The following is a 12,423-nucleotide window of genomic DNA, read 5'->3' on the forward strand; positions in this document are numbered from 1 at the left end:
GACTGACTTGTACTTTGTATTTGTTTACAACGCGTCCTTCCACAAGACAAAGCATTATGTCATTGTTTCTGGATAAATAATGATAAATACATGATTGATTTGATTCTTCCTTATTTATCTCACGCGTTTCGAACCAAACACGCCAAGCGTAAACATCCATGCAAAGCCAAATCAACATTATCAAAAACAACATTAGCAGTATATCACTCATATTTTCACTCGGCATACCTTGAAACATAGGACGAATAGACTACCAATATCATCGCAATATAAATGACGAAGAGGAAGGACGCTTGATCATTACTCGACTAGCAAGCCAGGAATATGCCACCATCGAATTATCTACCCCGACAAATATCACTCCAGGCGATACTAGATGAAAGTTCGGCCAATAGTACATCGCCTTCGATAGATCTGCAATGGGAACCTTTCCAGAGACATGTCGAGTCATTCTTGAATGCTGTGAGTGTACTTTCCCTGCAATTGTCAGGAATTGACATCTAGTAGATTCCGCTGATATCTGGTGGACCGCGAATCAGATCGACTCGTATACACAAGCAGCCAAAACTGAGATAGCAGCTCGAGCGACCGATCATGTGAATCTCATGCGCGACTTGAAGGCTGACAAAGACGAGAAGGAGAGGCAAATACATCTTGAGCGCGAGAAGGAGGGAGAAATGCTGGCTAGTGGGTGATGATTAATCGCCATGTGGGGCTAAGCGAGACTGAGCTGATGAGATCAATCTTGAAACGTAGCACTTGAATCGGAACGACATACATTGACAGACTTGACATCGTCCTTGAATCGTCTACAAACATCTCTGCAGAAGGTGAAAGATCAGTCCTCTTCGTTGGACAAAGAGATCATCCACTTGCGGAAGGGTAACACGAGTGAGAGGACGGAGAAAGAGCGTCAGCAGGCAAGGCTTAATGAGATGCGTAAGCGAGACGAGGATGAATTGGTGGAGCTGGAAGAGAGTTTGGGATTGAGGGTACAACCAATCAAGCGTGCGTCCACATCTCACACATGACCTCATTCACATGAACTCGCTTCGAGGTAGCATAGATGCTGAGCACTAACGTTTTATGGCTTCCTGTGTAGGCGATATATTGATGATACGCTTTACGTTACTGGACCCCTTGGATCCTCATAGAGAGTTCTCTTTCTTGATTGATATATCGAAACAAGGATACAAAGGTGAGTGAAAGTCTGTTCACCGTTCGCCGAGATAGGTGCTGCAAGAGCTGACGCATCCTTCCTGATAGTACCGAATTGCGATCCGCCTTTACCGAATCTACCAGAACTGCTCAAGCAGCTGAACGACGATCGAGATTTCTTCGGCTTCATCAAGCGGGGTGAGTCTATTTCTAGATGTGGGAGGTTCACGTTTGGTTAACATCGCTGATTCGATGTAACGGGGTCTATAGCCCGAAAATCATTCCGAGCATTGATACCGAACCCCACGCAATCGACCAAATTCGATGAACTTTCCGGCCCAGGAATAGGTTTACGTACACCTGCTCCGCCGACGACGCTATTGGGCTCGAGAGTGCTTGGTGCAAGCTTGAAGGAGAATGTGCTGATTGATGCCCACGGCATCGAGAGTCTGAGTCTTACCAGTAGGATAGTCAAGTGATATCAAGTAGTTAGTCAGGCGGACTGCGGACGAATGACAGGCGGGGAACGGCGGGAAGAGAGGTGGTGGGGACGGATATAGGCAGTCCATGAAGTTTATGGTGGGGTTGTAACGAGACGGGCGGATCGAGACGAATCGTGATTTAGAAGGACGAAATGGGGCGAAATGGACTACCGCGAAGCGAGTTGTGAGTTGAAGAAAGGCGAATTAGGAAGGGTGGCAAGTTGCAACGACGAAGTGGGACGAGACAGAGCGGAGATTGAGGTACGGGTCGGGGTAGAGGCGGAAGTAGAGGAAGAGGTAGTAGCATTGGTAAAGGTAACCTAGTTCTCCAGCTTTTACGTATTTCGGACATTGGGACTTGGGCTTGATTTTAGGAAAGTAAATCCTTTCAATTAGTGGTCTGTTGGTCGTTAGCAGGCTAATTAGATATAATGTATGCAGATAACGTTGTACTGTACATCATAGCTGGGAAACGTGTGGATAATTTGACTCCAAGCTAACTTACTAATCCAGATTTACTCGGCTGTACGCTACTTAGGAGAAGACATGAAGGCTATGTTCATGTGGTCGCGGCAATTTAATCAATATATGCACGCATATACAGTAAGCAGGAAAGCATGATACGATCTAGATCTGATACGAAACAGCGCAAGCACGGTATAATGCAATATGTGTATATGCAAAAACAGGTTTTATACAATAATCATCTCTGAACCATTGAGAGGTGATCATCAACCAACTGTCCTTCTTCCCTTCCCTCCTCTTCTCTTCCATTCCGTATAAATCGGACGAACGTTTTCTTCTGATTTGAGTATAGGCGTTATACAGTATGGTCGATCGTATGATTGATTTTGTTCGTTGAATTTGTGGTTCTTTTCGTTTCCATCGTGTTCGTTTTGACGCTATACTCGCGTTCGAGTTCATCTTCGTATTCGTGTCCGTGTTCGTGTTCGTGTTCGTGTTCGTGTTCGTGTTCGTAGTCATAATCGTATTCGGGTCGGTGATTGTTACAGTAGACTCATCGTTATCGGCTGGCTCTTTTCGTACTCGCGTGTGCAGTAGGAGCCCTGCTCTCAATAGACAGATAGTCAAGAATCCCTCAAATTATCGATCCCCTATCGGACCGAATGGGAACAACCAAACCAAGGGGAATCAGCAATGCTCCTTTCTGCTCAAATCGAGATAGAGTACGATCTGGAAAGTATACGGGAATATTAGTATTACGCACAGGTAGATTGATTCTTGGTCTTGCACCAGATTCCGGCCTTCTTACGATTGCCGAATATTTCGGCCCCTCCAAATTGCCACCACCGCCAGATGCGGATCCTGCAGATCCGTCAATGTCCATCTCGATATCGTGTCCACCACTTGAAGAAATACTTGAAGAGTATGTTCCTGTTCCCTGGGTAGCCACATTCGACCCCACGGCATCGTTCTTTTGAGAAGCAGCCCGAGAGGATCGGGAAGATAGTTCTTCTGTGATCTCGTTCAATGGCACTTCGTCCATCTCATCCTCGTTGTTCGCATCAAAATCAAAATCTGGATCTGAATCAGTATCGGATTCTTGGCTTGGGATAATATTGATTCGGGGTACTTTCAATTCTGTGCCCGATCCCACATTCGTCATCGACGACAAGGAAGAAGAGGATGAGGGAGAAGGTGACTTTGACTTGGTTCTGAATTTTCGGTTCGGTTTCTGCATTTCCGACTTTTTTCCCTTGATCATCGTTCTACCTCTTTCCTCTCTTTCTCCTTCTCCCTCTCCTTCGGACATCGACTTGTCATCACCACCGTCATCACCGATATCTAAATCACCATCGATCCTCCTCAAATCCTCATTGACCGAGTCTCTAAGCACTACCTCATCATTTTCACCATCATCTTCTGTCTCTGTTTTTATTTGTGAGGCAATTTCCGATTGTGATTGAGCGTGAATCTGACTCTGCTGTTGATGCGTCCAACCACCCATCATATACGCCTCGAAGGCCTCTTTGACCCTCTCGCAATACGCGTTCAGCCTCTCCGCGCCGATCCGTTCGCATGCGACCCGACGTACTCTCGAAGCATGTCGATGAATCCGATCGGCCGTGCTCGGCGGAGAAGTGGCTGTGGGGTGCGATAAGGCGTGGATCTCTGAGATCACTAATAATTCAAGGAAGTGGCGGTCCTACAAAAGCGAAAGCGGAACCGAGAGCCCAAACATGATTATCAGTATCTGTATCCCCAACACCGACATACCTGGTCCTGGCAAGGCGCGGGTATGGGGGGACGAGCAATGACCAAGTGATGGATACTGACCAGTCGGGGATACCATCCTCTGCCTTGTCTGAGTGGCGCTTCAGTTTTCTCCCACTTAGCCCACATCTCGGCATCCGGCAAGACCTCCTATCGTAAATATCAAGTTTCGATGACCATCAGCTCAAACATCCTTAGTTCAATGAGTTTTGAAGTAGGAATCATGAAGTAAGAATCAAAGCTGACTCACAGCCATCACAGCTTGTTGTCGGATCTCTTCCTCGTAAGTCGAGTCGTACATATCCAACAGATCCTTCGGTGTTTTGCTACGCGTATTAGACTGAATTTCTTGATCCTCTTCAGAACGATTGGTATCTGCGCCTAGCGTTGATTCTGACTCTAAAACTGAAGCTGGAATTGTATTAGAAGAAGAAGGGGGAGAAGGGGAAGAAGCGTTCAATTTGGTCTCGATCTGATGAGTCTGCGCCTGTACTGAATATCCAAAGAGACAAATAGCTAATCCGTCGTTCAGAGTCTGTCTCTTAGTCTGAGTCTGCGATTGATTCTGAGGCTGGAGAGGGTTCTGAGGTTGATCTTGCGACGAAGCAGTGGGTCTTAAGGACGATTCTTGTCTTCTAACTTTGTTTTCGTTGAGATCGGAATCGAAAGTAGGAGATAGATCCTTTGATTTCCTCTTTGAATTTGAACTTGAATTTGAGTTTGAGTTTGGCTCTGCCTTTGCCTTTGCCTTTTCTCCCTTTTTCGTTACCAGTGAAACGTCGTCAATCTTTTCGTTCTCTTGAAGAGGCAACGTCGAACCAACAGGAGACGTTTTTGGTTGACTGGGAGTATAGGACTGATGATTGGTGATGAAGCTCTTAGTCTTTTGTAACAAGCTCGTCCGTTGTTTGTTGTCACCGTTAGTCGAAGTCGATGTAGGTGTGAGGGGCACAAGTGATCCGATTTTCTTTTCTTTCGTGGGTGTAGCTGTATCGATATTGGTGTCTGTGTCTGTATTTCGTCTTGTGGAGAATATCAATTTAGGTTGGGATATTTTCATATGGTCTGAAAGCAGTAAAGGAGCTTCTGAAGAACAGGATGGGCGAATAAGTCAAAGTGTCACGGCGATTAAGCGTCAGAAGACTAGATTGTTTTGTCTTTTTTTTTTTCGTTTCTTCTTGATTGTTGGGCTTTGTCAACAGACGAATGATCAATTCTCGATATCAGCTTTTGAGATAGGGTAGGTTGAAAGTTTGAAAGTGATATCCAGATCCGATCGCGATCAAAAGGAAAACGAAATGAGATGAAGTGATTGATAGTCGAGCAGTCCAGCGGCGTCGAGTGATGTCGAATGGATCCGAATTGAAGTCAAATCAAGTGTAATCAGAATCAAGTTTGGAAGAGTCAAGTCAAGTCAGTCAGGATAAAAGCTCGATGAGACAGAACGATGAGCTTCGGCACGGGATGTGACACTCACTGGATTGGTGTGTCGGAGCTTTTATAGCTCACACGCCTCCGTCTGAAGCATATATCATTTGCTCGAATAACGTACGTAGCTAGCAATATCAATTAGACAAGACACGGAGACACGGAGTTGACAAACAACAGTATGTCCAAAAGAGAAGATCAGTTACAAAGTAATGACGAGGGGTCAATGAATGAAAGGGTGGTTGATCATTGATCGTCTCTATGACTCACACTGATCAGTGATAACTGATCACTGATCATCTCACTGTATTCTTGATGATCTTCCATAATCATCCAGAATGTACTGCACTGACCTGACCTGACCTGGACATCACATCAAAGGACGTCATGAATGTAAAGTCATCTTCCCAAAGGAGACTTCTGAAAGGAGGAAAGGAAGGATCGCCAGTTCGCCTTTTGTAGCTGGTAGGTAGTATCGCCGATCGAGTCGTCGTTCTTCTTTTCAAGTTATAAATTATGCCTATGCCTATGCCTATCATCAGACCTTTCAAGGTTGATCAGTGGCAGATCTCCACGAATTAGCCAAGCAGCCTTCATCAACGTTTATGTAAATGTATGCGATGTGGTGTATTATTCTAAATGATTTGAGCCGCACTGCAGACCTTCAAAGCTGTTCTCAGTCCAAGTGGGACCTCATATCAAGTACGGGCTCATCAGTTGTTGGGAGCATAAGTAAATTCTCCGGCTTAGATCTTGTCAGTGCAGATCGAACGAAAAACAATGAAATGTCATATCCATCTGAAATTGTAGATTGTAAATTGTATTGCTTATCGGCTGATGATTTCGTATTCCGGGTATATTCGTATCTAATTGGAAACTTGGCTTGTGGGATTCATTCTTCTTCTTCTTTTTCTTCTCGAATCTACATCTTCTTCCAACAAAGCAGCAACGACAAAGTAAGAAACAGATAATCACATGGAAGGAGGAGACTAGATGAGTAAATCCCTCATCGTGGTCGGACTTGAAACTCGTACTTCTATTGACTTGAAATGACACGGGCTTTATGATACACTATACTGTATTAGATTGATTAGAGGAACTGCGTACACAGCATCAGCTACCGCTCGTCTACCTTATGTGTGAAGGTGGAGAAAATAGAAGGATGACTCACATAGTCCGGTGGTCGTCTTGATACAAGTGGTTCACCTGCTCTTGGTGCCGGATCGAATTGTAGGCTGATCACGCGCCAACGGTGAGTTCCAAGCATACTTTTGACGCAATAATAGGTATTAATCAAGTAAACGGAGCTCACAAGGTGTATTTCAGAGCATCGTCAACCTCTAATATAGCAGCTTGATTACCACATCTATAACAGTAATTCGGGGCGGAGAAAATGGTGACCACGTTTCGCTCTTGGGACCACGAGAATCCTTCCATGACCAATTGATGTGCTCGCGCGACCAATGTCAAGCCGTTGTTGTGGTCTACGAGAGACGCATCACCATTAGTCACTTGTCAAATTCTGATTGATGACGTGCGAACGGAGCGGTAAAGCGTTGACCAAACGTTCGTGAAAGAGCACGAATGGAGAGAGGTGTGGACATAGAAAATCACAAGAGATGCTCCGACTTACTGAATGCCTCGGATATATCTTGTCCGAAGGTATATCCCGCTCCACGAGGACTTATACCCCATCCACATCTGTCATCTGGGTCTGACCAGAGCAAATCGCACATCGGTCCTTCGTGAGGTACCTCTTGAATCCGATCGATAGATCGAATATGGTCGAGCGTATCGATTGATGGTGAAAGACCACCATGGAGACAGAAGATCTAGCGGAAAGGCGTTTAGTGGATCAGCATTGAATCGCAAAATGCCATTTCTCCGTGTCCGGCTTCCTCGCAATGATCATACGATCTATTCAAGGGAAATGTCTGACCGATCGGACGCGATTAAAAGCAAAAGAAAAGAAAGAAGTACCACTCACTTGGTTATCAATCAAAGCAGTCAACGGCAAATAATCGAACAGATCCGTGAAGAACTTCCACACATTGGCATTCCCATATTTTCTCAGACACTCATCGTAGAATCCATAGACTTGAGTGATCTGTCTTGACTCGTGATTCCCTCTTAAGATCGTGACTCTATCTCTGTATCTCAACTTCAATGCTACTAGCAAGGTGACAGTTTCGACTGAGTAGTATCCTCTATCCACATAATCTCCCATGAATAGGTAATTGGTGTCTGGCGAGTTTCCCCCTATCCTGAATAACTCGGACAAGTCGTGCTACACGTCGCACCATGACATAACATATCAGATCAGATCAGATCAACCTCCTCTCCCTCCTCTTGTAAACGGGGTTGGAATCTACAAGTTGGAAGTTATAAGTGGATGGGAAAGGGTGGACTGCACTTACGAATTGTCCGTGAATGTCTCCACACACTGTCACGGGGCATCGGACGGGTTGGACATTCGATTCTTCCATTAACACCTCTCTTGCCTATTCATATGATTTGATCAAACCAACAGACAAGTCAGCATGACATCAATCCCCATACAGACGCGATGCTCAATACTGAAGTCAGGACACGAAGCGAGGCAGTGAGAGACTGAGGACAAAGACGAAGTGCGACCAAAGGGAGCGAAAAGAAGTTAACGGGCGGAAATAGAGGATAAAGGATCTTTGGGTTCCAGCACAGCTAGAAATGACCTCCCTCCCGCATCGTCCCAAATGACAAATCGTGAAAATATGAGGAGGAACAAGGCGAAGACCAAAGATGCTTCCCGCCAGACCCATAGCTCGAGAAGCTCAGAAGACTTGACTTTACTTCTCTAAGCTGTCCGGGTTCTCCACGAGCTTGCGCACGACCGGATGAAGGAAGGTGTGTATTGCGAACAGGAAACAAGGGTACCCACCTTATCACACAACTTTTTCACTTCAGGTTCGCTCAATGGTTTACATTGCATCAACTGAGCGATCCACGAGTCCACATCGTCGTTCGAGGACATCTTGAGTCTAGGTGTCTTGCTTTATCTACTCTAGATCTATCGAAGGATGCTGCTGTGATTTGGGGAATTGACTCTTAAGGTCCTGAATGGTAGGGAACAACTCGGTCTCGGTTTAATTATTTGTTGTGCGTGTCGAGTCTTGACGTCGTGTGCAGGGTCCCTGTTATCTGAGGATTGTGTATGTATATGATGACTGTCGATGTTATTGGGTGAATAGCGATAGAGTAATACAGGAATACAGGTTATTTGCAGCGAGTGGTAATCAAATGGAGCGTCACCGTTGACGCACTGAGATGCACGCGCCTTGAGTAAGTGGCACTTGCACTCCAGCTGGTATCTCATAATGCCGAGGTTACATCTCATGTGGCACTTTTGCCTCGATCCTCCGTAAATAATCATCAATCCACAACGCATTACCCAGACCAAGTAGGCTTACGACTAGCCATAACAGTACGAATCACGATTGAATCCACCCTGATGCCTTGTCGCAAGTACGATATATGTGACAGTGCGGTGTTGATGCATGTGATGAAGCGGCAAAAAGTGTCGGTGCCCTCATCATCATCCACCGCTGACAGTCATCAAGATGACTGTAAATATACAGGATTTAGTCAAGGCCGCTTATCCAGGCTATCAATTCATCCAAGCTACGCTCACGCCACCGAAGGCATACTACCACGGTGAGATCTGCAGCAATTCGGTATGCTCGTATCTGGAAATCCCATCAGATCACGATGGCAACGTGTATTACACGGAATTCCGACATGGTGACATCACGGTGAGTCCAGGAGCAGCTCCACACGCACTGCAGCCTCTGCAGACCATCAGTGCTGCCGTAAGTGGGAGTGAGCTTTGCTTTTTGACAGAACATATATCAGATGTCGCGAGAAGATCTCTGTCGAGCTTGGGCGTACGGTTTGAACGGCTCGGTATATCACAACTACGTGTATGATATACTCAAGGAAGCGAGCTTAACGGAGGTCAATTACTCTATTGAGGCCTACACGAGCCTTCAACGCCTATCGAGAGGTACGCGATGACGGTTTCCTGTGACTTGGAATCTGCCTGATGCTAATGAAAATGTTTGGTAATGTCAGTGGAACGGCTGCTTTCGTAGGTGCAAATGCAAAGCATCGATACCTGAACGAGCTGCTGATATCTCATTTCTTGATCCAGGTGAATTAGAGATCACTCTCAAACTACTGCACGCATTCGAAAGACAGGCGATAGTCCTGTCTGAGCTTCAGCCGATGAAGCGATATACTGTTCACGATCTTCGCTTGAGCGCATCTCGGGCGACCTCTCAAATGCGACCGGAGGAATTGACTCCTTTGTTCCTATACGCTGCTCAGCATATTATCAAGATGCGAGAGATTGGCTACGCTCAGGAATTTGAGCTTCTTCCGCACGAGTTCCCCTCGATGGTTCAAGATCCGCCGTACATCCTTCCCGGTGCTATCGATAATCCAACACTTCGCCAACCAGCCAGAGAGGCTCATTCGAACGACTCGGACTTGGCAAGAGAGGGTTCTTCGAGCCCTACGAAACACGTAAGATGGGATACGGCCTTGGTAGCTGTACCAGCCGAAGGGGGAAGCAACGACCATTTGTCGGTGTCATCGACGGGATCTTCTACGCCAATGGTGAGCTCATCAATCTGATCGCAAGAGGACCCAGTTTACTGAAACGCTTCTTGGGAACAGATCAAAAGGATCCGCCGTGGTCTTCATAGGATTGTCCAGACCAAGTGAGCAAGGTCAGGATAGTTGAGGGTCACTGGGAACCGCTTCATTCATCACCTCGTCGAGTTGTACACAAGTGATTGATCGTAATTTTTCTTCCTCTGCCTTTCACTTTGTATACCATTGTGGTCATTCAATCTTCTTATACAGCATATTGTAAAATAGCTTCCGAGTTGTTGGCATATATCCAAGATTTATGACAATTGTGTTGAAATTCATCGCTGCATTTCGAAATTATCGTTGCTGTGACAATTTTTGAGATTGAGATGAGAATCATCATACAGTGTCATCATATACAAGGTTGGATGCAATACAGTCATTGCCATCTTGAAATTACATCACTCATCCTGCATCGGCCGCGATCTCTTTCATTCCACAGTGATTTGTCGTGATTTCCGCACAAAGCCCGATATGACACCAAGTAGTCCCCTGTCTTCTTCCCGACCTGGACCCAGCCGGAGCCGTAGTCGAACGCAACGTAAGGGACAACGAGATTCATAACGGCAGCGATGAGGCTTGAACGAGGTGCTCGGGATGACCGGATCAGAAATGACCGTGATCTCGGAGAATCCTCTCGCCCATCTATACAGAAACTCAGTATATCAGCTTTGCAAAGAAAAAAGGCGAGAGACCACAAGAAAAAATCGGAAGCTGTGTAGACGAGTTTAGATGTTTGGCACGTACGGGCGAAACACCCCTTTTCTTAGTACCTTCGCTGAACCTTCTACTTCTGCTTGCCGAGCTTGGTCCTCCAGTAATGACCGTTGGCTTATGAACTGGAATGTCCGATTGTGCAGCGGCGGTTGCAGATGCAGGGGCAGGGGCAGGGATGGAAGGTATGTTCGTCGTTGCAGGTGGTGAAGGTGGTAATGGTGCCGTAGGCAAAGGCGGAGACAAGAAAGCGGGCTGAACGTCGACAATGAAAATACCATCAATTCATGGTACCACCCCAGATACCGCATGCAATACAAGCGTGTAATTGAAGTCTTACTCACCCTATATCCCGTACCTCCGCCAGTCAAGCTCAATCTGCGCAACAATCCTTGTCCTTTCGCAGCCTTATCAGCCAGTACTCCACTAGGCAACGTCTGGGCCAGACCTGGTCCACCTCCTCCTCCCACAGCTCCGGCTCCACCTCCACCGCCTCCACCGTCCACGCCTGAGGCGCCTCCGAATCCTCCCTTGAGCATATTGGCAATTGGCGAGTTCGAAGACGGTGATTTCGGTTCAAAGCTCAACGACATCGTTCTTCTCCCTACGCTGGACGAATTATTCCAGGACTTGGCTTTGAGATCGCCAAATTCGAAGGAATCATGGTATTCGTGTTCATGCTCATGGTCATGCTCGTTAACAGCAGAGGGGATATCGAAGCCTTTTTGCTGTTTGGGTGGTGAGAAACCGCCTGTAAGGGTACCGCTGTTCATGTTTGTGTTTGTGTTTGGAGATTTACCGAATGAGTTTGCCCATTTGAATAGACCCGATCCTTGGGTAGGGGTAGCAGAGATTCCCAGGTTGCCGGAGCTGGATGTGGATGTGGGTGAGAAAGGAGTTTGTGGGGAGACTGACATGGATGAGCCGGGGGTAGTTGATGGGATGGGAGGTGAGAAGGGTTGATGGGCATGTCCATTCGCGGACGGGATGTTTGAAGGAGCTGAAGGAAAAGTCGAGATGGGGATAGGAGCAGTCATCATGTGCAGTTCAAAAGTATGATAAGGGTCCAAGGTCGTCAGGTGGAATCAGATGGTCTAAGGCGTTTCTTATTCGATGGTCCTCTGCCAGAGATGTAAAGTAACGCTACTCAGCAAGCGATTGGATGGAATGCGCTTGACTCGGACAGTCTGATCAAGGACGAGATCTGATGGTTGACTCACCGTCCTTCGGTGAGAGGACACAATTGATGATTGGAGTGAGAAAGGATGCCTTCCAGTGCGTGGGAGACAGGTGTCTACGTCTGTGGATTGTGTATGATGACTGATGACGTCTAGGTGCTTGTTGGTGCCAGTGACGGATCGTGTTCTAGAAGGCGTACGATAAGCCAGAGGATAGGACAATGGAGAATTTGAGTGGTATGATAATATCCTTTCTGTGTTGGGCGGAGTGGTGGAGCGTAGCTGATCTTGTCAAGGGCGAACACTCTACTTGTACACACGTTCGATGAGATACAACTTGTGACTGTGAGGAAAGTCAACGTTCTTCGACCGTTTGAGATAGTATAGCGGAATACAAAAGCGAAGATAGATAGATAGATGGACTGAATGACCAGGTGATATGACTGCGTTGCGTTGCGTTGCTTTGGGGAGTATGAGTACTCTCTCACAGATCTACACAGTCCAATCAATGACCTAATCCCTGAACTAAAACATACCTA

At 46.4% G+C, this 12,423-nt stretch overlaps 5 protein-coding genes across 5 annotated transcripts; 2 read left to right on the top strand and 3 right to left on the bottom strand.

The window, feature by feature from the left end:
• Positions 1-324: 324 nt before the first annotated feature.
• Positions 325-1,637, top strand: I303_105894 (uncharacterized protein; the record flags this gene model as incomplete). The annotated part of the gene is made up of 6 exons (XM_018409206.1): positions 325-462; positions 540-687; positions 757-1,008; positions 1,103-1,198; positions 1,267-1,356; positions 1,429-1,637. 6 exons carry the CDS (start codon positions 325-327, stop codon positions 1,635-1,637), a joined length of 933 nt encoding a protein of 310 aa, XP_018261478.1.
• A 1,091-nt stretch (positions 1,638-2,728) lies between these two features.
• On the bottom strand, positions 2,729-4,935 carry I303_105895 (uncharacterized protein; the record flags this gene model as incomplete). The annotated part of the gene is made up of 4 exons (XM_018409207.1): positions 2,729-2,755; positions 2,869-3,807; positions 3,939-4,025; positions 4,126-4,935. 4 exons carry the CDS (start codon positions 4,933-4,935, stop codon positions 2,729-2,731), a joined length of 1,863 nt encoding a protein of 620 aa, XP_018261479.1.
• A 1,458-nt stretch (positions 4,936-6,393) lies between these two features.
• I303_105896 (serine/threonine-protein phosphatase PP2A catalytic subunit) lies at positions 6,394-8,313 on the bottom strand (the record flags this gene model as incomplete). The annotated part of the gene is made up of 7 exons (XM_018409208.1): positions 6,394-6,402; positions 6,475-6,538; positions 6,616-6,787; positions 6,937-7,135; positions 7,291-7,590; positions 7,721-7,804; positions 8,221-8,313. The coding sequence occupies 7 exons, from the start codon at positions 8,311-8,313 to the stop codon at positions 6,394-6,396; spliced, it is 921 nt and encodes a 306-aa protein (XP_018261480.1).
• A 586-nt stretch (positions 8,314-8,899) lies between these two features.
• On the top strand, positions 8,900-10,064 carry I303_105897 (uncharacterized protein; the record flags this gene model as incomplete). Its single annotated transcript, XM_018409209.1, has 4 exons — positions 8,900-9,091; positions 9,180-9,342; positions 9,490-9,956; positions 10,017-10,064. The coding sequence occupies 4 exons, from the start codon at positions 8,900-8,902 to the stop codon at positions 10,062-10,064; spliced, it is 870 nt and encodes a 289-aa protein (XP_018261481.1).
• Positions 10,065-10,598: 534 nt separating this feature from the next.
• Positions 10,599-11,743, bottom strand: I303_105898 (uncharacterized protein; the record flags this gene model as incomplete). Its single annotated transcript, XM_018409210.1, has 3 exons — positions 10,599-10,637; positions 10,740-10,961; positions 11,051-11,743. 3 exons carry the CDS (start codon positions 11,741-11,743, stop codon positions 10,599-10,601), a joined length of 954 nt encoding a protein of 317 aa, XP_018261482.1.
• Positions 11,744-12,423: the final 680 nt, after the last annotated feature.

This window comes from Kwoniella dejecticola, chromosome 7, assembly GCF_000512565.2.
Source record: "Kwoniella dejecticola CBS 10117 chromosome 7, complete sequence".
NCBI classification, from domain to species: domain Eukaryota; kingdom Fungi; phylum Basidiomycota; class Tremellomycetes; order Tremellales; family Cryptococcaceae; genus Kwoniella; species Kwoniella dejecticola.